Source organism: Citrus clementina, unplaced genomic scaffold (genome assembly GCF_000493195.1).
Source record: "Citrus clementina cultivar Clemenules unplaced genomic scaffold, Citrus_clementina_v1.0 scaffold_5, whole genome shotgun sequence".
In the NCBI taxonomy this organism is placed as follows: Eukaryota; Viridiplantae; Streptophyta; class Magnoliopsida; order Sapindales; family Rutaceae; genus Citrus; species Citrus x clementina.
This window is the reverse complement of record NW_006262201.1, coordinates 42,309,211-42,335,681: the sequence shown is the minus strand read 5'-3', so window position 1 is coordinate 42,335,681 and position 26,471 is coordinate 42,309,211. Positions and strand designations below refer to the sequence as shown.

The 26,471-nt window shown below is 34.9% G+C and overlaps 4 protein-coding genes and 1 non-coding gene across 6 annotated transcripts; 3 read left to right on the top strand and 2 right to left on the bottom strand.

Annotated features, from left to right (window-relative positions):
* The first annotated feature begins 4,637 nt into the window (after nt 1-4,637).
* Nucleotides 4,638-4,709, top strand: TRNAD-GUC. Its single transcript has one exon. It is a non-coding gene; the product is annotated as a tRNA-Asp (tRNA).
* A 1,286-nt stretch (nt 4,710-5,995) lies between these two features.
* LOC18041907 lies at nt 5,996-7,163 on the top strand. Its single transcript, XM_006435204.2, has 4 exons — nt 5,996-6,198; nt 6,279-6,361; nt 6,476-6,733; nt 6,825-7,163. Exons 1-4 carry the CDS (start codon nt 6,078-6,080, stop codon nt 6,996-6,998), a joined length of 636 nt encoding a protein of 211 aa, XP_006435267.1. The 5' UTR covers nt 5,996-6,077; the 3' UTR covers nt 6,999-7,163.
* Nucleotides 7,164-9,656: 2,493 nt separating this feature from the next.
* Nucleotides 9,657-10,546, top strand: LOC18043060 (plastocyanin). Its single transcript, XM_006435203.2, has one exon. The coding sequence runs from the start codon at nt 9,787-9,789 to the stop codon at nt 10,291-10,293; it is 507 nt and encodes a 168-aa protein (XP_006435266.1). The 5' UTR covers nt 9,657-9,786; the 3' UTR covers nt 10,294-10,546.
* A 193-nt stretch (nt 10,547-10,739) lies between these two features.
* On the bottom strand, nt 10,740-15,362 carry LOC18043059 (phospholipase D delta). 2 transcript variants are annotated; one of them, XM_006435202.2, is made up of 10 exons: nt 14,119-15,362; nt 13,616-13,732; nt 13,277-13,471; nt 12,766-13,047; nt 12,602-12,670; nt 12,359-12,506; nt 11,987-12,135; nt 11,492-11,659; nt 11,139-11,339; nt 10,740-11,051 (listed from the first exon to the last, which is right to left on the bottom strand). In XM_006435202.2, the coding sequence occupies exons 1-10, from the start codon at nt 15,025-15,027 to the stop codon at nt 10,758-10,760; spliced, it is 2,532 nt and encodes an 843-aa protein (XP_006435265.1). In that variant the 5' UTR covers nt 15,028-15,362; the 3' UTR covers nt 10,740-10,757. The 2 variants fall into 2 exon arrangements, with proteins under 2 accessions (XP_006435265.1, XP_024040365.1); XM_024184597.1 differs by having other exon boundaries at nt 12,904-13,047.
* Nucleotides 15,363-17,208: 1,846 nt separating this feature from the next.
* On the bottom strand, nt 17,209-22,686 carry LOC18041709 (hippocampus abundant transcript-like protein 1). Its single transcript, XM_006435201.2, has 14 exons — nt 22,474-22,686; nt 20,844-20,955; nt 19,982-20,094; nt 19,605-19,727; nt 19,312-19,511; nt 19,083-19,158; nt 18,865-18,951; nt 18,650-18,730; nt 18,498-18,530; nt 18,354-18,407; nt 18,224-18,265; nt 18,055-18,133; nt 17,908-17,978; nt 17,209-17,727 (listed from the first exon to the last, which is right to left on the bottom strand). The coding sequence occupies exons 1-14, from the start codon at nt 22,636-22,638 to the stop codon at nt 17,632-17,634; spliced, it is 1,332 nt and encodes a 443-aa protein (XP_006435264.1). The 5' UTR covers nt 22,639-22,686; the 3' UTR covers nt 17,209-17,631.
* Between the last annotated feature and the right edge of the window lie 3,785 nt (nt 22,687-26,471).

Here is a 26,471-nt window from a genome sequence, read left to right as displayed (position 1 = left end):
ATGTGATGAATGAATCAGACTACGCATCCAGCAAATGTAATTGAGTAGGCCCCAGCCACAAACTGTTGGCTTCCGGTGAACCAGGTAATGGAAGCCTTTTATTGTACTGGTCCCCGATACCCGAGTGACTGCAAAAATATGTCATTAAGCAGCCCCCAGCTATAGATTGCGGGCTTTCTGTGAATCAGGTATTTAGGCCTTAATGAAAGCCTTTTAATTGTGGTGGTCCCACGTACCCCGATGATTGCATAAATTTGTCAGTAAGTAACCCCCCAACTACAAACTGTGGGCTTATGGTGAACCGGATGATTCCTTCGTAGAGCGACGCTACTAGCAGCACCTATCTTTTCTCTTATGAAGCAAAGCCCCTATTGTTTTGTATTTATAATTTCGTACGTTATCTTTTAAATTGTACTAAAAATTAAAACTAACCTAATTAAAGTCGCGTACAGTTTTGCTTTCCATGTCTTTCTCCATCACAAATGCTTTACATCTACAAAGTTTACCAACAAAAAAAAAAAAAAGTCAATTGAAAGAGTAAGAATTTGATTGAAATTAAGCTCTATTCACTTATTTGCAATTTATTTTTATAAGGAAAATAATTTTTGCGAAGTTTTGATAGGTTGTTATCTTTATGATGAGCATGCTAGGGAACGATCAAACTTTGTGCATATATTGTTTCTTTTCGAAATAGCTAGAATAGGTTGGGGTTTATTGATGAAGGAAAACAGCAGATAAATGCTGTATCGATAAAAAGTTGAAAAAGGGTTGAAATGGAAGAGGGAGAAAGAGAGGAGAGGGAGAGAATTGCTTATGGGGGGTTTATTGAGGATAAACATAAATAAAAGTTATTTTAGGAATTAAATAGCATATAAATGGGAAAGGGGTTTGAAGAGGATAGTAGAGGGGTGCTAACAGAATCGTGCTCTTCCCTGTAAAGTGGCTATCTTTGGCAGTTTCCAAGCGGTCCCAAAGTCTCAGAGAGGGGAAGAAAAAGGTGGTCCCACTGAAAATTTCTTTAACTACGCTTGATAGAGATAATTGGGCAAGATGGTTAATCATTAATTATTAACTTGAACTAGAGGCAATAATAAGTAATTAATAGTTGGCTAATGGTTTAACATTTGGCTAGTTTTCGTGACACAGGGTTCATTGGAAGCTTATTGTTTTCCTGATGAAGGCATGAATGATATCATGCTGCGTAGTTTTGCCACACATGGAATGGAAAATGATGGCTGCACTTTGTCCTTGACTCCATGCTCACAATATAACTGCCATTAACTTTTCTTCCTCCGAAATTTATGGATTATTGGACTAAGTTGTTGCTGAAATTTCATCTCATTCATTTATCATTTATGATCTCAGTCTCAGCCGAGTATATGAGACTGCTCGATCAAACGTCAAAACTTCCCCCATTTTGTGATTGGTTTAAAATGAGCTGTAAGGTGATAATCCAATTTGTCTTCATCAAATGAAAATCAATTTCCTCATGTTTTAGGAGTAATTTCCCATGTTTTATAGAATATCGAACTCTTTTTGAATTAAATTAATTATGACAACAGTGAAATCGTTCCAGCGGTCAAGTTATTAATCTATTCTCCTAAGTTAAGTATGGTGATCATCGATATCCAAGAGACAAAAAGGTGTGGTGCGTTCTGATGAGATTCCATAAATTATGGCAAGGGGCCGGAGATTGATAATCAATAAAGAGAGCTATGGTCTTATAATGGCCGCGTGATTCCCTTATTAATGCAGCTCAGTCTGTGCCTCTGGTTTGCTAGCTAGTTGGGTAGAAAGAAATAGAAAGTCTCTTCCATCTTTATTAATGAGGAAGACGGAGACAGTAGTACTGTTGATTTTAGAGGGACAGAGAGAGAAACAAAGAAAGAATGGGGTCTTGGCTTAGGGTTTGCCAATTGAATTAATGCTGTGTTCCTTGTTTAGGGTTTTGGCAGACGAGGGTTTTAAATGCACACACCTGCAAAAAGCCCTCTCTCTCTCTTTTCTCTTTAAATTCTATTCGATCCAAGTAACCCAAAACATTCTCATAACTCCTCACTCATCACCTCACAATCCACATACGTTAATTTCTCTCTGCTAGTCTTCTTCTTTCTTTTTCTTTTCTTTTTTTCTACTTCATTTTTTGTGTTTGTCAAGAGCTGCAATACTGAAATAGTCACTGCGATATTGGCCCGGTTCATTCAGAGCTTAAGCGTTTAAGCTGAATGCTTGCTGGTGGACTTTGATTGAGCCGTGCCAATATCTTAGTGCTTACTTCAAACACCATGCAGCCCAAAAAAAAAAAAAAAAATCTAATCCATGCATATGGAAGGTGAGTAATTAATTTCGACCGCTTTGTACGTCTTCTTTTGTAAAATCCGCCGGTCATCATCATCACTCCCGTAGAAAGGAATGTATGTATTCACCAAGAGTATTCTAGACTTTCTTATCTTCTTAATTTTTATTGGGAAAAAAAGAAAAGAGTGAGACCATGAATCAACTTTTAGTCGATTACTTTAAACAATTAATAGTTTGAATAACCCTATACATATATGAAAACAGTTTTTGTAAAATATTCAGAGTTGATAACTAGTATTATTATAAAATTAAATTACAGAATGACTGAGGGTTTTATAATGTTGTTTTGCTAATATTTTAGACTTTCAATTTGAAGCTAGATAACTATCTAAATATAATTTAACACTATATTCTAAATTGACATTACAATCCGGCCGCCCGCCTCATCTTTACATTTCAAGACGTGTGGGTAATACTCCCACTTTGCTAGATTTTTTTTTTTAATTTTATTAAAATAGTTATTTGAAAAAGGAGAGGAGGTAGGTTAAGTCCAATTTAATTTTTTAGTCTAAATTTCTCTTATGATTCAAACTCATGTGTCCAATTATATAAAGTTACCTGAAAATAGTTGGAATGATTGTTACATTAACTAATTAAATAATAATGAAGTTTACACTTAATTTAATATTTGTAAATAGTAATGAACTTTACACTTAATTTAATATTTGTAGCTGCCAGTGGAGAATTTTTCAGTTAGTTCAACTTTCTAATATCTTAATCAATTGCCTATTATGACTTAAATGGTTCTTTTGAAATTCTATATATAAACCCAGCAACCTGAAGATTCTTAAATCAATTCAAGGAAAAGGTATGAGTTTTTATAATATTTACTACATACAATGGAAACTAGAGCATAGCATTAATTTGTTCACCAAACACACACACTATAAACTAGAGTATCTATTTAGTTCAAGTCCAAAACCAACAGCGACAAAATTTTTTTCTTTTGTTAACAATCAATCTCAACCTTCTTTACACGAGCAAAAGATTATGTCAAGTGAGAAGTTGATCCATATATATGATATGATATTTATATCCTTAAATATGGAGGCATGTACTCTAGATATTTGACACGTTTTATAGCTTGAGAAATGCTTATATGAATAAGACCATCTTAATACAAAAATCAAATAAAATTGTATCACCATCACCGTCACCGTCACGATTAGTTAGTTTGAAAAATAGTAATTAAATCTATCATTCTGTAACATGTCATCTCACTTGTTGAATAATAATAATAATTGAGAAGTTTATTTGCATTATTGTTATAATATTACAACATTTTTATTTATTTATTTACCTACTTCGGATTCCCATCAATTCACAGTCGGAACTCGGAAGCAAACAAAGAAAAGTTGGTTGAGAGAGTAAATGTAAGCAATTAAATGGCCAATCTTTAATAAGAGAAGAAGAGTGAAGTAGAGCGCATTAGATGGGGAGGATGCCTGCTATTACTTTAGCAATCAGACAAAGATTCCGCATTCAATACTTATGGCTATTACTATGTTCCACCTATGGCTATTACTAGCACCCACAATCGTAACAATCCCATTTTTCACCTTCACCGCAGTTGCTGCCTTCTCTTATCGATTTTCGGAAAAAGGGAAGAGACCAAGAGAGAGGATCAATTTGATAAAATAATCTTCTTCAAAGATTCAATAAAATTAATTAAGAGAATAACATTTTATCTTTTTTAGAAATTATTTTTACAATTTATGTTCTTAATTGATAAATCTTTAATATCTCATTCCATCTTTGAAATTAAAACATACAATAACAAAAAAAAATTACATTGTCAAAGGGTAAATGTTTAATTAATAAATTAACTAACTTTCATTTGTAGGACTCTCAAATAATCAATTTGTATGTAAAAATACCACATTTATCCTTCATTTGTTACTATTTTATCACCAAAGATAAAATGTGGTAATTTACATTTATTAGAGAGCAAGTGGTAAAACCAAACCATAAAAAGAATGAAAGTACCATTCTCCATAAAATGGTAGTGTTCCTTCAAATTAAAGCTGTGTGTGAGAGCGATTCGAACTTTTGAAATCTTATTTCTAGTACAAAATTGGGGGAAAATTTGTTAAGAAAAAAAAAGGTAGATTAATTGATACTTACATACTCTTCCCTTAATCTCAAATGAACATAAAGGAATACACAATAGGGCAATCATATTTGCCCAGGACTAGTTGCCGTCTCAATAATAAATAAAAGGATAGATTACGGTAACAAAACGATATGAAATAAAAAAAATGGAGTTGCTCTCATCAATTGTCGTTGTAGTATAGTGGTGAGTATTCCCGCCTGTCACGCGGGTGACCCGGGTTCGATCCCCGGCAACGGCGACCTTTTTTATTGGCCTTTTCAAAGGATGGTTATGATACTGCATTGTGGGGCAGTCTTTTGCCAATGGTTTTTCGACTTTGTTGTATGCCCGATGGTGTAAGTTCTACTCTGCAGTCTGCAAAATTAATAACAAGCTGTAAGAATTTTAGGCAATATTTTTCTATTGATAATTGTCTGTCCAAAACCTCATAAGAATTCAAATTCTGTGTTGGCATGCAATTTTTTTTTTAAGAATTAATAGTCATTTTACAACTATTACGCATAGGTCAAATAGTCCAAACTTATAAATCTACAGCTGCAGCCAATTTAGAAATTTCAAAAAAATTAAAAAAAAAAGTCCCATGACACATAAAGATACACACACCAACTTTTGATCTTTAGACAAAACTGTAGAAGTGTCTATCAATGAGCGATTTACTTGTTTGATATGTCTTTATTAAAAAAGATTTTTGTTCATAAATCATCTTGAAATTCCTTCTTTAGGCCTGAATCACAAGTTGAAGAGTTTTACCCAATTTTAAATTTCTTTCTACATTGTTATATTTTTATCTAGATGTCATAATTGAGTGCTTTCCCCCCCCCCCCCATTATTTCGGTCATTATAATTTTATTTTATTTTAATATTTTAATTTTACTCTTTTTAATATTTTCATACTTGTCAGGTTTATCGTATAAAAAGGGGAAAACCCTAGTTTATAAAACTGTTAATCAATTTCATAAATTTTTTTCCTGGGTAGTCGTGTGTTATCTTCACTTTGCTTCCCTGCTGCGTCAGAAATCTAAAAGGAGAAAAATCCTTCCAGAATTTGCAACATTGTAGCGTTAGCTTGTATCTGCCAGCCAGCTCCCAGACTTTGAGTGATGCTAAAAGCACTTCCCCAATATTCGGCGTACACTAGTTGTTCTTAGAGTAATGATATAGCCACAAATTTTTGTACAAATTTATTTTGTACAAACTGACGTGGCATTAATTTATTGGTTGAATGAAAATATAAATTAATAAAAACAAATTATGTGAGCCAAGTGATATTTAATTCAACCAATCTTATCATGCCACATCAATTTGTACAAAATAAATTTATACAAGAGTTTGTGGCTGTATCATTACTCGTTGTTCTTATTATTATTATTATTTGAAAAAAAAGAAAAAAAAACGTATAGCTAAAAAAGTTGTGGTTTCGTGAGCCCAGTACTGATCTGCGTATATCGAAGCCCAGATCATTCAATGGGCCGTCATATAATCCGCGAGAAGTCTTTGGGACACCTCAACAGAATTTATGTTGAAATGAGTTGAAGTCGAACCAAAGCAAAGCAGAAATATCGAAGCAAAAACGCACATATCACGTCTCTGTGAAGAGTGAACAGCCATGGAAACTCTAAGCTCCTCGGCAACGATTGTTTCGCCATCGTCTTCTCCTCTCACCATCTTCTCCATCAAATCCAAAAATTCGCCAGCTAGACTCGTCCGATTCCCTGCCCCCTCCAAAAGTAATATCACTTATCCAATTTTATTTTGTTCTTCATTATTTTTATTTTTGTTTTTGTCTAATTAATTTTCATTGTCTCAGAGAACGGCAACGACTCCGATCTCCAATCGAACTCCAAGGAGACCAGCATCGTTCCTCTCTTTGGCAACCAAACGCTCTCAAAGGTAAAATTATAACTTTTTATAAGTAGAAAAATTTAGAAAAATCTTAACATCTAATTAATTGATTGATATCTTCAATTTATGTTTTTTTTTCCTCTGGGTAATTAATAAAATTAGGATGAAGCGATGGGGTTGGTTTTGAGCGCGGCATCGGTGAGAGGATGGACGACGGGTTCGGGTATGGAAGGTCCATCCGTGCCAGCTGGAGCTGAGGAGGGATCAAGTACGGAGAAGGTTTCCACCTTCCCATGGTCTCTCTTCACGAAATCACCACGTAGGCGGATGCGCGTTGCCTTTACATGCAATGTTTGTGGACAGAGAACCACTCGCGCTATCAATCCCCATGCCTACACCGATGGCACCGTATTCGTTCAGGTAATTGATAATAGCCTTAATCTCCAGGGTTTGTTCTTTGTGTTGTTGAGAATTGATTATTGATTATTGACTATTGATGATTTTACTGCAGTGCTGTGGATGCAATGTGTTTCACAAGCTCGTGGATAATTTGAACCTGTTCCATGAGATGAAGTGTTATGTGAATCCGAGTTTCAATTATAGGGATGCTAAGTGGGATGTTGGCTTCAAGTTATTCGATATGGATGATGACGACGATGACGGTAACAATGTTTTTCGAATCTAAGGAGGTCAAGTCATTGCTTTGTATACTGTACATTCTCTTTTTTATACCAGTAGTTTATATGGATCATGTTTGTACATAAATTTATTTTAGCTGGCATTGTGTAAGTAATAAATTATTGGATTCATTTTACTGAATGGTACATTATATAATATAATAAAAATCTTACTAGCATAGAGACTGTGTTTGGTTAATTTTCGATAGTTTGCTTAGTGATCGTGGTAGATTTCTGTTTGTTGTGTTTTCGACATAATTTGGCTAGGGCATTCTGTAAGATATTTTAGATGGAATTTTGATAGTAACTATACTTGTGTGAGTTTTGAGCTCTTCAACTTCTGGTGTATCCTGACCTGTCTTGGTGCAAATTTGCCACTTCTTGATTTAGGGTATCACTTATGTCAAAATAGGGCTGACTTTTAGTTAAAAGTTGAAAAATTGGATCAACAATGCTTTTATTTAACACTAAGATTTCTCTAGAAATAATAATTGATATTTAGCATGGATGATTCTTACCTTGTGGCTCTGTTGGTAGCACAATTTCCCTTTTGGATGTTAGTAAAGTTGGCTAAAGAGTTCTCTGTGTGAAGGAGGTTCCAATATTTGATGTTTCCACCTTCTTATTTCATCTAATAACCTTGCTTCCGGAATCTGGTATGATGTTTATCTGTGAGGTTACGTCGGATACCTAAAATGCTCTTTATCGAAACTCTTTGTCCAAGTGACTTTTGTGTATCGACATGTAAGCAAATCAATATTCAGTAGTATCAGTTTACTTGTTTACCATTTAGATTTTGATTAATAATTTGCCAGAACCTCTAAGAAGTTGTAGCTTGGCAGGTGGGAAAATTACTTTAAAAAATCCCTGTGAATATATTCAATCCTTGGAACACACTTCCATGGGTTTGATATTGCATATCCCAAAAAATTATGCCTTTAATGGAATTTAGTGGATAGAAGATATTTGCGTGGTCTCTGTTATCCTCTTTTTTTCCAGCTCTATAAGAAATGTCCACAACTTAGTGAATAGAAGTAAAAGTACCTTCACATTGAGGAACTGTATGAGTTTTCTATTAGTTGCTTTCGGTAGTACAAACGAATTAGTGAAGAGCAACATATGAGCTGCTAAATAATTACATAGATTTATATGATTTATAGCAGTGATGTTTATGTGGTTGTGATGCAGCATCCCATAGTTGGTAGCTTATCGGCTATTGCCTTTGTTTTCAAATGTCTCAGAACTGTTGGCTTTCTTTTTCTTAGAACTCCTGTTTTGTTTTAAGGATGGGAGACTGAGATTACGATTGGAACATCATAATGATTGATAGACTTCTTTAATTTTGAGGCTTTCTCTATTATCCCATCATGAATGAACTTTTAATTTATGCACTCACATCAAAGCTGGATTGGCGAGCCACTGGGCAAAAGAAGGAAAACGACTCGTTAACCACAAAGTTCTGTTGGATTTCCAGGACATTATAGCTAAAAATTTATTTCCGGTTTATGGATGGTGGAGTCTAGCGAATTTAGTGAATTGTGGTGCGACTGATATTTTTTTGAGATAGAACAAACTTTCTGGCATATATACCGCTTTATGTTAGCAATGTGAGATTGTAGTATCCTTCCGTTAATAATTTGTCCATTGAACATCATCACCTCATCCCCGATGTTCATACTTCACTGCAGAGTCTATGATACACTCTGAGCATCCACCCTTTATATTAGTTAAGGATTATACCATTAGGTATCATTGCAATGTTTGATAGTCCTAGATGTTTATTTAATTTGTATAGAATCTGGATTCATGACCACTCACGGGAACACGACATAATAGTTTGAAAGCAAGGCTGAATAGATTTTGATTTCCCCCCCCCCCCCCCCCCCCCCTTTTTACAAACAAAGGTCTACATATATCTACAATCATTAATCTGTTGGGAATAACTTTCTCCTCCAAATATTCAGAAAATATACGTGCTATATTCACATTTGAAAGCAAGATATATACTCTTCTTATTCGATTACGAGAAGAGGAATAAGTCATAACATATTGTGATAGAGCACATTATGAGAGCACATTATGGGGTGTGAGTCCTTGCGAGGCAAAGATTTTGATATTTTATTGAAATGGTTTCAAATCACAAATTTTGCGTTAGGTAGTTTCCAGCGAAGTAATTTTGCGGCGGGCCTGATCCACTCGTCATATCTGCAGGCCGACCTTTAAAAATATCTGCGGCATGAGCTCAATTTATTCCACATAAGGTATCAGATATTATACCACATACGTGTTAAGATATTATAGGGTGATTGGATGGAGACAATTTTATTTTTTTATTTTATCGCAATACTAGGGAAAATATCATAGCCGAATGCTGCTTGAAACCACCGAACTCGCTTGCATGATTCATCCATCTGTAAGAATTATTTCGTGATTGCAAGATAAAGGTGAGATGTCCAATTATAGGGTAGCATCACCATGCAAAACTTTATCCTTTTCCTCTAACTTTCGTAATTTCTAATCTCCCGCATTCTCCACCTCACATCAGCAAGCATGTGACACGTCACCAGATAGCATCTTACCTGGCCAATCAGAGCATTTCTCAGTAGATAAACGATTTCTCTGCCAATCTTACTTGTCGTCCATTTTATCTACACATGGTTATCCTCAAATATAGGCCACACAAAATGAACTTGAGAATCTTGTCACTTATTATTAAAAACCAACCTCCCTTCTCCTCGAGTGTTGATTTCCAATAACTCAAAAAGAAAAAACAGCAGAACCCCATTTACAGTTACAATGGCTACTGTCACCTCTGCAGCTGTCACCGTCCCAACTTTCACCGGCCTTAAAGCCGGTGCAACACCAGCCAGAGTTGTTGGTTCCACCATGAAGGCCTCAGCCTCTGCTGTCCCAAAGCTCAGCATCAAGGCCACACTCAAAGATGTTGGAGTGGCCGTTGCGGCCACAGCTGCCAGCGCAATGCTTGCTAGCAATGCCATGGCCATTGAGGTTTTGCTTGGTGGTGATGATGGGTCCTTGGCTTTTGTTCCAAGCTCTTTCTCTGTCAGCTCCGGTGAAAAGATTGTGTTCAAGAACAATGCTGGGTTCCCACACAACGTTGTTTTCGATGAAGATGAGATTCCGAGTGGTGTTGATGTTTCAAAAATCTCCATGTCTACAGAAGACCTTCTCAATGGTCCTGGAGAGACTTATGCTGTTACTCTGACTGAAAAAGGCACTTACTCTTTCTACTGTTCCCCTCACCAAGGAGCTGGCATGGTTGGACAAGTGACTGTTAATTAAGTTCACATTCAGACTTTGTTTGCCTCATCTCATTGGTTATCGTTCTCTTCTTTTTGCATTTTATGAGTATCATACATATTTTCATTTGGTGAGAGAGAATGTTATGTGGTGAGACACTTCAACCAAGCCAATAAACCTCTGTATTTTCCATTTATTTCAAATGCAGATTTGTGATGTAACTAATTTAGACATCGGTGCCCCATTAGACTTTCTTTTAGTAATGAGAATAGTTACTCTATACCCACTCACATTAATTTGCAAGCTTTTAAATCCTAAAATCTTCAACTTTCACGGACTTTAAAGAATTAAATGATGCAATAGCTATCCTCAGCAACGCAACATGTACCTTGTTTCTTTGCAACTGTTAATAAGTGACAACCTCGCGCAATGTTTCAATGAGATTGAACCGAGGGGAATTGAATTATATATTCATGTAAAATTATAAACAATGATAAATTAGAGATTTATGTAGTTAGTGCATCAGGCAGATTTGATCGAGCTCCTTGCACTTTACCGCCAACATCTGGAAACGTTTCATGGCCGGGCAAGGGGCTTTCTTTGCCGTTACTCTTTACCTCAACAGGGTATTTGAGAATATGCCCCTGCAATGGTGTAAAAGCATCTGCTGTGAACTTCTTCCAATTATCTTCTGCAATCGTGTTCACAAATTTTACACATTCCAAACTTTCAGGCTCCCTGAAGCAATCATCGAGCATCCCCATGTGTTCGGCCCACAGTGACATTCTGTATCCGTAAACCTGCAGATGGATCAATCAATTAGATTTTCTCCAGAAATATAACAATGCATAATATGTCACCTGATAAGGAGAGAAGGAGCTTCCAACCTGACCGTGCGGATGTTCCTTCTTCTTACCCCATGTGTGATGGGGTTGATATGCTCCCATGGCTATCTCCGTATCTCTGCCACCAGCCAAAGATCGTTGATTTATATTGGCAGATCCCAGAATTACATACTCATCATCTACTACCATTCCCTTGGCATGTACATATATCATAAACCTTTGAAATTTCTGGGAAGCTGAAATCTGGAAAATAGATCATGAAGAGCTTATGTCAAAAGTTTATGTATCCATCAATATTGAAGACTATGATAAGTCATGATAAAGTATTTCTTTAGAGTCTGATCATCATCCATGATTTTTATTGAATTATAAGAAAATAAAATTTGTATGGTTACCAATTCTCCATTGGAAGTTTGATTATTCAAACCAGGCTCTCCTTGGGGAACTTCTTCCCTGTTACCAAGACAGTAGAAGTTTAGATAGTCCTGTGGATGTGAGTTCTCCATTTGCATTGAGTTCAACTCCTGTGCTATGATTTCATACATCATTTGCCTTGTTTGTCCCTGCAAAAGCCAAAATTCAAGCATCAGACAGTATTATTGCATATTAGTAGCACGGATTCAAACATATCCAGGGCAACAAATTTACTAAGATTTCTCGGTGGCAAATGCCACTATTGGGTGGACTATCAAACTATTTCAATAACAAGTAAATAATCACTTCTGATGTAGTAGCTTATATTAACAATATTTAACCAAAAAATGTCCATATGAGTATCTCAAGTAAATTCATTACTTTCAGAGATCCATTTTCTATTTCAAATTTCAGCACCTTAATTTGGGCTAATTAACTGCTTCATTTGTGGTTGTTGGTCTTATATGTCAAATTACCTGCCAATAGAGAATTTCTTGCACAGAGGCAGAAGAAGGGGCACCCTCAGGCCACATTGGCATGACAACATAAACAGCAAATCTCTCCTTTGCTCTAATCTTACTTGCAATCTTCAATGCCAACTCCATTGGGATTGTATTATCAGCGCCTAATTATAAAGACATAGTAAAGACTGTAAGGAGAGAGATTCATCTACAGGTAGCAATATAATTACCAAATTAACATACGATAACATTTATTTCGTTGACAGAAATGATCATCAAGTGCATTAAAAAAATAATAGTAATAAAACACAGGCATGATGTACTAGGATGCTGAAAACTCAGGAAAAAAAATATGCATACACAAATTCAGTAAAGATGATGATCAACCTGCGTCTTTGTAATCAGGCCATGCATATGACGATCCCAAGAAATATTGGTTCTCAATATAAATGAAGTGTTGCGCAGATCTAATTGCCTGGATATATGCTGTCTGAATGCTCTTATCTATCACCAAATTTTTGGCACATACAAGATTCTACAACAAAAAGAATGTTATCAGTCAACCAGTTACTTCAGTGTAATAAGCAGAGCAACTGTAAATCAATTATTAGTATTAGAAGAAATAAAAACCTGGAGTTCAGCTTGATAAACATCTTTGGGAAATCCTTTCACAGATCCAGAATCTATGGAACGAAAAACCTGTCAAATAGGAAGCATCAACAAAGATTGCTACAAGACTGAACAGCTCCAAAAAGAATCATAGAACTTTCTTTATGAAATGCCAAATGATTAACCTGGACATGCCAATTTTGAGGATCGTCCTCCTCGGAAACCCATAATTTAGGATGATCATTAGGAACTGATGAGGAAGGACTAAGTATCCATGAAATGCGTTCTAATTTTATTAGAGCATCATCATGCCAACGGGTTACCCTTTTGAAGCGTTGTCCAAACTCTGACCATTTTGTGGCTTTTCTCCAACGCTGCTCAAAGTTTGTAAGCACATCATATGCAGCAGGACCTTCAATTTTGCAATGCAAGTCGTGCCATGGTTGCCTTGGACCCTTGGTTCCTGCCTACACAAATAAGTGAAAGAATGAGAAATATATTTCGTCTAATAGGCATACGGCCTGGAAGAAGCATCATTAAGACATATGAACCTAAATTCCTTGCATGACAATAGCAGGCAGCAGCAGACCATTTAACCTTTCACTTCAGCACTTAAATTATCAAATCCACTAAATTTGGTGAATCAGAATAATCGAAAACAGAATATCACAAAATTCCAAGGAGTCATCTACTTACGGAAAATGTTGGATTATGATAATCATCCTGAAATACAGTGTCAAGATCCCGAAATAGTCGATGTTCAGGTGTATCATACCGGCCATCACAAAGGTCAAGCCCACCTATAAAAGCAGTTATCTTCCGGTTGTTTCCAGATGCTTGCGTATCCACGATCACACATTTCTGATGATGCGTGAAGAGGGTTCCAACAACCTGGAATCAAATGCCATGCGGATACTGTAAATCATTCAAATCACAGTTTGCCTAGACAAATATATAGTTAACATTTCAAATTGCTGGCACAAGGGTAAAATAGTTATAACTTTTAAGAATTGACCAACATGGTATAAAGCATGCCTGTTGCTTGAAAATGCTAAGCTTACTGCTGGCATATCTAGGTGAGAGCACACAATGAACAGAAGAATGCTTGAAGAACTTCCGCGTTTCCTCGTCATGCGTTTGCATTACTCCGGCCTGCACCATAACCCCACTCGTCAAGATTGAGAACATATTAAGAATTCTCACGTGCATATTGAGTTAAAATGCAAACATACACGCAAGACAAGAACTTTAAAATCTAGTCACCATTACCAACAAAAATCTTTCATGCAATAGTAAGTGGTCAAATTTCCAATTTTAGTAAGAAAGTAAGTAATAAAGAGAAAAAAAAAAAAAGCAATGATGATGATGATGATGATGATCATAATAATAATAATAATAGTAAGGATTTTGCTGTAACTACTTGCTGCCTCTTAAAAAATGTGTAGGTTAATCATAATAATAATAATAAAAGTTTTAAAAAAAGAGAAAAAAAAAACAAAATTTAAAAAAAAAAGAGGGGGGAAAAACAAAATCCGTACCGTATTAATGAAAAATTTACTATGCGAAGTCTTATCATCCCAAACTAATAACAAAACCCGGACCCCTTCTTGCGATTTATACTTGAGCAAATCCCCTAAACTCAAATTCCCGCCACTCGGTAACGGCTTCGTCGGCTCTCTCACAAGCTTCACTTTATGGAAAACTGACCATCCGACGATATAAACCAAATGATGGGCCTCCAAAATCGCGTGACAGATATCTTCCCAGCACCTCTCGTGCTTATACTGAATCCCCTTTTCCAATTCAATCTCCGGTAACATTGACTCCGGCACGTGCGCATCCTGATACAGCGTCACGTGCCCTCCGTTCCGCACTGGAAAATAACTGTTATTAACTCCAAAACTGTCCGGATTCGCTGCGATTCCATAACGGTATAATGGATTTTCCTCACACGGCAAGAACCTCATTTCCATAAAAACCGCCGTTTCAGACTTCGGCGGTTTACCGTACAAGCCCAAAATCGGAAACCAATCGCTGATTGATTCTCCCGATTTTATCCTCGCCGCTGGAATGGTTGCGACGCCGATTAAGTCGGCGCCAAACACGTCGTTGTCTTTGACGTAGAACTCGATTTGAGAAACCGGATGAGCCAACGGGATTTTGAAATGCTCGTTCCAGATCGGATTTTGACAGTTTGATATCACGCGCGTGCGCGCCACTGTAGCTCCGCCTAGGCAAACGGTGACGTATGGATCGCTGGTAATCATTTTACGGTGGGACACGCGTTTTTTACTGTTCGTGAACGGAATACGACACGTGTCAAATGCGGCGAAGCATCTTCGGATACGCGCCGTGACCAAGTCCATGTTTGGCAATCGGCGAGCTTCGACAATCTTTAAGTCCAGGTCACCATGAAGATACACGATAGTTTCTGAATCCTCCCCCATTCAGTTATATTCAAAATACTGGATTTTTGTTTTTTTTCTTTTACTAACCAAATGTGGATGGATATTTTAAAATTTCGAAAATAAATTCAGAGCATGCAAAAGAGAACAGATTGCAGAGAAATGAAAATGTTATCTTCGTATAACCGGAGGAACCGTAAAGAAGCAATTTCGATTGAATAACGGACGGTTCACGGTTACATTAAACGGCGGCTAGTTTGGTTTCTCTGAGGAAACCAACGGCAAAAACTGAAGGCGGTAAGGGGTGTGAACAAAAGAAGCAAAAGGAAAGAGAAAACGAGAGAATGATGTGCTGTAGTGGCGCAGTTTTTAGGACACGTGGCTGGTTACGAGGCTAGAGTTATTTTCTTCAATATCAAGGCGTGGATTAATTAACTTTATTAAGAGATTAATTAATGAAGACAACATCGTTCGTTGGGTTCGGGTTTTGGCACGGCTGTCAAGAAGTAGTTGAAATGCTGGTGATCGCACGTTTTCTTTGGTCAAGTTCAAACAGGAGAAGTTTAGAAATGGCATCAACAAGAAGAAGATATCGGGCCACGTAATCATAATTTTGGTTTAAAATAATAATTAAAAATAACAATAATAACAACGACGAAAGATTCGCGGGTTCGTCTAGATTTTGGGGGTTGAAGAGAATGGGGCGGCGGCTTTGCTGTGTCGGGCTCGGGCATGTGATGATGATGTCGAGGAGATTTAAGGGGTTGGAGTAGAGATCAGGTAACTGTGATCCAGTCCATTAATTGGAGTCACAAGGTCCAAACTTGCAAGCGACGTGGTAAGATTAATCATTAACGTACAATCCAAATGCTAATAAATTAGAAGTAAAATAAGATTCTGACTTCTTATAAATCGATAAAATAATAATAAACCAAAGGTGTAAATAATCTGTCGAGAGGGATTTCTAAATTACTGGATTTGTCATGTGTCCACTTCTTAGCGGATAACTTTGATGGTCATTATCAATTTAGTGTGTTTACGGCATATTATATTGTATTATATTATATTATATTATATTGTAATACCATATTGTATTACATAAAATAATTTTTTATTTTAATATTTATATTAAGTTAACAATTTAAGATTCATTAATGTTTTATTATTATTATTTATATTTCAATTAAGAATTTATATTCACTTATATTTTATCAATCTTTACATTCAATTGATAATTAAACATTTCTGATTGAGATAAACAATTTTCATCACCAACCACTAAAAGCTACCGTTGATTGCCACACGCTGCGGTTGACCGTTGTACTTTATTGTTATTTGAACTATATTTTGATACCATTATAATAATTATTTTTGGGGCTATGCAATTGCACAACTATTATTAGCAAATGAATTTTCGTTCATCAACAACCAAAGCTTTAGCTTTCAAATTTTTTTTTTACCATAAATTTACAATAAATGGAAGCATTTTTTGGTAATAATTCACACTATTACGTACTCCCAATAATAAATATTATAACAATACTAAATTTTATTACAAAGTGTGATGTTATGCTATGGCCACCGATAGTCGTCCGCTGTCAAATTGTCAATAGCATTTCACCAACATTGGCAACAACAACATATTTGAGTTTTTTTATTTTATTTAATTTTTTTATTTTAATTAAAGAAATTAAAAAATAAAAAAATTAATGTGAATAGTACTGTATCGCACAAAACCTGAACCCCTTAAATTTTTTTTCATGAAAGCAGTGTTCAAATTATGGTCTACTCTATGTACACACAGTACACCATAATTTGAACATTTTACCAAATATGAGATTGTATTGTGTTAGTTAATGCAATCCCATGTAATATGGTGCGCGCCAATACCAGCCTTATGGTCTCAAATGGGATTTGGGTTATGGCCTTAGCCTTCTCGTGCTGATTACGATTGTGTTGTTCACAGTTCTCACGCTGTTTACTTGAGCCTTCCTTACTAAATAAATTTGTAAGATGAAACTCTGCATCTCAGGCAGAAAAATTCTCATATTCACATGCTCCATTTCATTTTCCAGAATTTTTTTTAGTAACGAAGAAAAATGAAACACCTGATATTGTAATTTTCTTTCTCATAAAGTTAAGATTTCAACTAAAGATTTCTTTGATAGCTAACATTTTGTTTTACCTTAATTCGAAATCAAATATGGATGGCCCAATGCCACAAAAAGCGTACAGAGAGCAGACAAGTTTTTCCGGCTAGTTTTCAGGCAGCATATTTCAAAGATACAATAATATAGCAGCATGAATGCTTGTCTGTCTGTCTCCTGCTCTTTCAGTCTAAATAATTTTATAAGCACTGCAATATTCCATTCCTAGAGATATAAATTAAACATGAGAAATTTTCAGTCTTATGTGAGCTTACACAAATAGGCTCCAGCAAACTGTGACTTTTCTAGCTGATCTTAATTAAATGATTGATAACTTAAACTTAGCACGTGTCCTAGGTGATGGACAACCATTACAATTCCAAAATGCTACAATATGCTACTTCCAAATCTGTAGTTCTTCAGAATTTATGCATCATTAAAGCATTCGAGGTAGGTTGCAAAGGATTAATGGTTCAAGTTTTCAGATTCATATCCCTTATTAAGCCACCACGGAGTTGCAATTGCTGACTCTTTGAGATGAAACAGGAAGAGGAGGAGCCACCCTTATCATGATACTCTGAATGAATGCTGTCATCTGCACAGAAAGTTCTCTTGTTAATTCAGTTCGTGATATGTAGGATGCTCGCTTGAACAGTATGTTAATACAAACAAATATGTAGACTTTATTAAACTGCAAGGAAGCATCTGAACTCCTAGTTTTGAATTTTTAATCAAGCAAAAGGGCGAGTATAGTTTAAGGAAAGGTTGCTCTTACTGAAACAAATCCGATGCACATGATACTGAAACCAGGGAAGTTAAAGGGTGCTCTATCGGACAGGAACAAAGCTGAAAGAAAAGTTCAAATGTGTTAATCTCAATTAGCAGTTAGCTATAAATTATGCTGAACTGAATCTGCAATCACCTGTGAGAGGGGAAAATGCGAGAGGAGAGACAAGATTAGCAAAAGAACATATGCCTGAAATGCATCCTTGAGCCTTCCCCTGAAAAAGAAAAAGATCAGTCAGCCATGCAATTGGCAAGCAGGAAGTGCCAAAGTGGAGTACTGAGAATGGAAGTACCAATGAAAATACCTGTTCGTTGGAGGCAACTTGTTTAGATACAATGGTCCTCAGCTGCACATTTAGAAGAAAAGCAAATCACTCTAAAGTACTTTAACAAACCAATTTTCAATACAAGTTAATTAAGCCGTGAGGAACATACACATGGATGTGAGAAAACAGACAAAATGGAGAACACAGCAGCTGCATAAGGAACCTGCAATTTCTAAAAATGTTAGCTACAATGAAAACTCAGAAGTGCTAAATGAAGAAACTTGTAATTGCCGGTGAAGCTGCAAAGGAGTACCCAGGAGGACCACGCAACGCTGTAGAGAAACATCTGCATTCAAAACCATAAAGTTTCAAATAAAATGATGGACTCACACGTCACAATCACACTGAAATCAAATTTAGCTGAGAGATAGGTATGACAAATAACAGAAGCAGAAAAGAGCATACATGAACACAGCCAAAAAGGAGCCCAAATGAAAGCAGCCTGGCCTCTCCTACGGTAGGAGCCAATACGGGCATCATGATTAGCTGCAAAAATTAATGTTTCACTTTCCATATCCACGGGGAAAATTTTGAAGCTATGTGGCAAAGAAACATGTACAATGGAATAAAAGAAGAAATGCTAACGATGATCACAGTGCAAGCATCGATGCAAAATATACCTGAGAAATTGTCCCAGCAATCCCAGCAATCACCATTAAGTCAGCAAATTGATTCTTGTTGAAGTGAAACTTGGCCTTTAAGTAGTACTGCAGGAAAAGGGAGAATAAAAAATGAAATCAAATTAGATCATTCCTTGTTTGCTACAACAAAGTGCAGTAATCATTCAGCCACATTGGGGTTTGAAAACCCGATTGCAGAATTTAAGAATGAAACATACCATCATGGAACCTTGTAGACCGGCATCAGCAAGATTGCTTAAAAATGCAACGATTGCAGCTTGCGAAAACGTTGGGCTGAAATTTGAATATAAACGCAAAGCTCGTTAAAAATGTCATATCAAAGGATCTTACGGCGCGTGTATAGTATTTATTTGTATTAACTAAAAGCTCTCAATCAGATCAGCAGATAATCTTTATCTGAAACGAAAGAAGCTACGCTTAGCTTACCTGCTCTTCAACAAATGAACCATATCGTCAATGGAAGGCAGCCTTTTGAATACTTGCAATTTCTTAGTGGATTCTTCACATGAAGCACTAATTTCAGCTTTGCTTGAGAGGATTGGAGTATACAAATCTTCATCTCTGACAGATTCCGGGAGAAAAATTCTCATATACACAGCTGATATAATAGACCCTGCAGTTGCGGCCTAACACGATAAGAAGAGTTTGATAAATTAACAATCGATTCATGGCGTAGAAATGGAATTCACCGGAAAAAGATAGAGAGTGAATTAAAATACCTGAAAAGCGGCGGAAGTAGAGATGAAGCGAGCGGATATGGTGCCGCATACGAAAGCACCGGATACAATTCCTGAGAAAATTCCAAATACTGAAGCTCGTCTCCCTGGAGGAACATTATCTGCCTGAAATTTTTCAAATGAGAAATTGAAAGAGTAAATGGGAAAGTAAACAGAAAAGCCATATTTTTTCTTTTTTTTTTTTTTTGTTTCTTTTTTGACTGCATTGGAGTTTGGATTACAGTAGGAAATGTTGAAAGACCGTTAAATTTAGTTGAAAGAATCTTTTATTTGGGCCCAGTGGCCACTCTGCCGTTAATCTTAAGAGTGGGCCTCTCGATAGGCCCATTATTGTGTTTTAAAAGGCCCAAAATAATTACCACGTAAGCAAGGGAGAGGCAATGGATGCTGCCTTCACAGACCATGGCTGTGAGAGTCCGGAGAACGTAGTATGCATAGAAGAAGTTCCTGGACCTGCTGTAAGCCAATATGGCTGAAAACAACTGTCATTATTATTGTTTTTGATTCCTTGATAATCTACAGAAAATTAGCCGTTTATGAAACTTTGATACACCAAAAATAAATAAATAAATAAATAAATGATAAATAAAAAGACACACACGCACGCCATATTAATTGTATATTTAGATAGATAAATTAGTCTCCTTAAATTTATTGCTGCATCGACAAAGAATCTGACTTGCTGGATAGAATCCACCGACTCCAGGATGGTATCGGTCATGCTGACACAATAATATATATATATATATAACTTTAAATTTAGCAAAAGAAGAAGCGTCACTTTTCTTCTAAGAAAGCCGGGCTCACCAATCACTTTATTCTCTCTATATTTTCTTTTCTTTTTGGATGAAAATGGTACAACTCACAACACTAATTAATAGTTATATTGGTACTTCATTACTTTCTCTGTTGATTTATATTAAGTACGATTAAACAGTTCATCTAAAAAGAACTAATAAATCAAACGAAATTAAAAGTTAGTTTTGATTGTATTTTTAATGTATCACTTGATTTGTGAACTGATACGTGTCAATCAATAAGGTGAAAATTAATCCAGGTTTTGATTAATTGGTGGTTGTGAACATTAAATTGATTTCCTCAAATTTCTTTTCTAGTTAAACTGAGTGGTTCCATGATTGATTGGATCAAAATTAAATTTAGAAAAAGGTAATTAAACAAATAAATAAAAGTGCATTTTAAATTGAATAGTATGCTGCATACCTAAAGGAATTATGGATAGGGTGATTGGAACCGTAAGCAAAGCTTTCCTTCCATACTTGTCTGAAAGATTACCCACCAATGGCATCATGACAAGCGTTCCAAGCCCTATGATCTGCATTCATCATATGTACGTATGTTAAGCTGCTTAACTCATGAGCCCAATGACCATAATACATTCATATATCTAGTTTTAAAAGGGAAGAAAAAAAAAAAGTCTCAATTAAGACAATTTGATTTTATCTAATCAAAAACAAATTGGGTGTTTCAATAACACTATTATAATTAAGTGACGGTACAAAACTGTGATTGAACAAAAAAGTTTGCCCGAAAAAGTCAAATATCAAACGAGTCATTTTAGATTTTGAGTGATTTTGGTGGCGCATAAAAGCAATCAGCATTTCACACAATGCGCGCGGTGGAATAAGCGAGATGCTTGATATTTTGAGTTATTATTGCTTATAGCATTTTAGGCGCTTTTAATAGTGCATTTTAATGATGTTTGAAATTTGATTGAGTGATAAGTAAGGAATTTAATGCAAAAAATTAAAAAAATTAAAAGAACAGAAGTGAAAAAAATAATAATCATCATATGAGGTTAGTGGTATGGCGATTCTCAACTTCTCCTGTCAACACGCACCAGAATTGTTACGAGTTAAATATTAGTCTATTTGGGCTGAAGGATATACTCACACTGACTGCTGATTACTCAATACTTACCCAATTACCAATGGCCCACGAAGTTTATCTACCTTCATGAATTTTTAGGATAGCACATAATTGTCATGAAGAATAACCAACCATGTTGTATTTGTTGTAACTACTAAACATTATATTAATTAATTAGAAGATCGACAAATCCATGCTACCAAAACTTTTACTTTAGTGTCAGAGAGTTTTATGACTGAGTCAGCCATTCTTTTTATTAATTATATGCGCGGGTAAGTTCACGCAATGACATAAACATGCCTTGCTTCTAAGCACTACCTTCTTTTTAGTTTTTATTGGCAAAGGTCACACAAGGCATGGGCACACAATCTCGAAAGCATTTCTCTTTTTAAATCACAAATGAAGACGAAATCACAAGTTGGTTAATGTAAATTTTATTTGTCTCGTCATATCATGTGGTAACTGAGCAGTAACATTATTTAACTATTTCTTTTTTTTGTTTTTGTTTTTAAAAAGAAGGGAAAAAAAATAGATGACTACAAGAAAGTGGACCCATGTTTGAGTTTTACAACGTACGAGTGGAAACTTGGGGGGTTGGCCTTAGACATTTTGTCCATATTCAAGAAAGCATTTCAGGAGAAACCCAACCGAAATTTCTTTTTTTCTTTTTCTCTTTTTTTGAGAGGCAAACGGAAATTTCATATGATGAGACAAACAGATTTGTTTTATTCTTTTTGGTTTTTTCATGGCACTTTAGACTAAATAATTATGTAATTATCAAGAGCCTGTTAAAGAAATGACCCGAAAATATGAGCGAAAAAAACGTACGTACGTAAACATGCATCTAAATGACCAGACAAGTGAAGTGTATAGAAGCATGAAGCTTAATTGAAATTAATGCATGTAAGATATGAAAGAATGAAGAAATGAGAAAATTGATGATAGTAGAAGAAGATGAATGTACCGCCTGTTGAAATCCTGAAAGGTAAATCGCCAATGAACACTCGTCTCTCCCGGGGCAAACCGCAGACATGGTGACATCGGTGATCGCCGGAGCCACCATGGACGTCGAGAAACAATGCACAAAAATGGTGATGAAAAGGTGGCTCACTCCAGATTTTTTCTCCATACTTCTTTATCAAACAACAGCTAGAAAGAGAGAGAGAGAGAGAGAGAGAGAGAGAGAAGGGTGGAAAGAAAAAGTGCAAACTCTCTTAACTTATGAGAACCCACAAGCACGTCTTTATAAAGGAAAAATAATATCTGTTGATTCAAAGAATAAGTGAGTGTAAGTGTACGCTTTGGAACTTGGCCATTTAATGTAAGATAAGTTGAGAGACTGACTGTGCATGTACTATTAGGCGCGGTGACAGCATCTATTCAATTTACATATGTAATAAATTACCAATTATAACACTGAATGGTGAGGCGATAAATGAATTATGAATGATATTTACTTGTTAAGGAAATTGTTGATTTTTTTTTTATTTATTTGTGGTCAAAATTATGTCAGATTAGCCGTACTGTCTAATAGCCGAAAGTTAGAAATAAAAATAAAAATAAAAGTGGTAAGGCGAATGCGAAGGATGCGTAGCTTGTAAGCTCATGCAAGAATTAATCCGCAAAGTCGGGACTAAGGGCCCGTTTGGACGCGTGCGTTTCTTGATTACGCATCGAAGCGTGCAAGTTTGAGTTTATGCCAATCAACCGAACAAACAATAAACTAGCTAGTAGCTACAAAGCCATGCTTGTCAATATCTTACCAAGTGCAAGAAGTTATTAACCAATGCAATTTTTTAATTTTTTTTTTTCTTGTAACTGAATAGCCAATGATTGCTTTGTGGATTTGGGGGGTAGTGATACACATCCCAAATTTTTTATTATAAAAAGTTATCCCAAATGATGTGTCATTAATTAAGTGGTTGATAATTCTTTACAAAATCTAAGAGAATTAATTGTATTATCTCACCAACCAAATTGATAAAGGACACATCATTTGGGATAATTTTTTAAGATAAAAAATTTAGAATGTGTAGCATTACTCGGAAAAAAAAAAAGAACAATACAGAAGTTGTTCAATCACAATTTCTGAAAAGCTTCATTTTTCTAATTATATGCTTTTAGCGTTAGATAGTCTTGATACATCAAATGACAAACTTCCTAAAGATGTTCAATTCCATCTGTTGGCTGCCGTGTAAAGAGTGAACGTTTTACGCTAAATTTTATTCAAGTGCTGTCTATAATACCTAGTCTTAATGATGGGCTTGTTAAAAATCAACCTTGGTCCAAATGAGTTTGAGTTATTAACACCAATGAAATTTATACGTAAGTCCACTTTCTTGAAAATACCCCTCTAAAACTGGTGAAAAATTCAACTGATTCTGGTTACACTTCCACAATCTTCATAAACGGTAAATTTTGTACAAATTTTCTACAACCACGACTCTTTCCTTGATATCTTTCGTAAAAAAAAAATTTGCGCTAAAATTTTATACAAATAAGCTATTTCTCTTAAATTTTATACAAGTTAATGTCGACTGGGTGTTAATTAGTAGATTTTTTTTTTTTTTTTAAATGTTGTTTCCTTTCTCTTTTGTCTCTTTAGAATTATCAACCTGACTTGTTTGCACAATGAGCATGCATCACATTCATAGTTTATTAGCTCATTTTGTTTTATACCTGTCGTGAAAAGGAGAAGAAAAAAAAAAATCAAAATGAAGAATTTTATTTAAAAATAAAAGACATTAAGAATTGATATGAGATATATTATTAACCGTAAGTCTGAAAATTTTGTAAATATTATTGATTACAAGAACTTTTTTCTTTTCTGGAAACTCACAAGGAATTATGTTAATTCTTTTAGGGCTTGTTTGATTGTTGTATTAAAATTCCTCGTTGCATTAAATTTATACAAGACCATATTTGACAAATAAAAAATTATAGTAATACTACATTAACGGCACAAGCTAATGCAACAGTTGCTGCATTAACTAAACCCAACTCACATTGGGTTTAAGTAACTGCCGCTTGTTTTTTTTTTTTTTTTTTCCCTCCCTTTTGCTTTTTGCAACTGACCCTTGACTTTTGCTTTTACTTTTTGACTTTTACTTTATAATAATAATAATAATAATAAATTTTAATTTAATATAATTTTTTACATTATAATTATTAATATAAATTAATAAATATGTAATTTATTATTTAATATTATTATATTATATTTTTATTTTTAAATTATAATTTATTAATAAATTTATAATTTATTATAACTAATAATAAATAGTTAAATTTGAATAATATTAATTTAAAATTAGTAATAATATAAAATATTAATACAATTTAAATATATTAATATAATATAAAATAGTAATATAATATTTAATTTAAATTAATTACAAAAAAATTATTACAGTACAATGTAGTACTAAATATTATATAATATCGTTATAATACAGTGCTAATACAATACAATATAATATAATACACCAATATTAAAATAATATAATACAATATAATATAATATAGTATACCAAACGTACTTTTATTATAATGATATAAGAAGATTTGGTGCTTTGATACCGAACTACTTATTTCAGCTCAAGAAAAAGACATAAAGAATGGACCGAAAACAATGGAAAGAGAGAATGTATTTTATTGTAATTTTTGTTCGGGTTAAGATTGTGACGAGATGGGGCTTTTTACGGACTTTTTAGGGGTGTTAGAAGCACAACTCGGTCCAAATCAGTAACAATGTGCCCATATGACTACACCGTCAGGCCCAGCAAAAGGATTAATGTTCAAATTGGGAGTTCCAAGTAGCTAGTAGTAGCCCTTCTTCAGTAATGCTTTTAAAACGCATGTTATAAAAAATTTCAATTGATGTAGCATTAAATAATAATAATTTCCAGCATTAGATCTCATCAATAAATGAAAATAAAATCTGTGATTAAATTTCATCATGATGTTTACATTCCGTGGATTTTTCCTCCCTTTGAGAATCATTAATATAAAAACAACAATCAAATCAAATCGTATCTAAAACCAATGAATCAATAAATTACAAAGGGTTACAGCTACAATGCACGGATTAAAATCTCCTCTATGGTACAAGACTACAGCAGTTCCTTAAAACTCCAACGATTGTTCGTTTGAATTTAAATAAAAAATAAAAAAAAGGCAACCGATTGGAAAGGTTCCTTAAAATTAAAATAAAAACAAAATCACATTTTCTCCCTTACTTTCGATCGATTAGCCTCTGCCTGGCTCCCACTCTCGCTATGAAGAACTTGGATCAAGCATCATTTTATTAACAGTATTAGTTTGTATGTATAATTTATCCGATGTATTAGTGATTTTGTTTTTAATTTTTTATTACCGAATTTTGTTGGTTTTCTTCAATTGAAGGTAAAAGTGTCTGTGAAATTAATTATCCTTTAGTCAGATAAATTTACCTTAAAAAAGAAAAGAAGATAAATTTAGATAATTTGTGCCAGTTAGAAAGCTTTGTGATTTATTAGTTTGAGTTGATTTAGTTGATTAAGGTGACTATTTATCTCAATCTAGTCGATTTTTTTTTTGTCTTAACCACGAGTTATTCTGAGGAGGGCCCCAACTATGAGAGGTACTTTTAAACCCGTACCAGAACCCAGACTAAAAGTCCCCGCTCAAACCAGGAGGCACAGGTTCTCCCAACAAATGCGACTTCCATGCGACTCAAATTGGGGAGCAAACTCAATCAAGCTACTTAAGGGGACTCAATTACCAGTAGAGCCAACACTTTGTTGATCAATCTAGTCGATTTTGATAAACTATGAAAACAGCTATTTCAGTTGTGTTGTTGCTTGGCATAAATTCCCATATTTTCTCTCATGTTCGTACTTAGCTTCATACATATTGAGCTCGTATTTATCCAACAGCTTTGATCTTGGAGTATTATTATAAACATTATTCCTTGCATTTTGA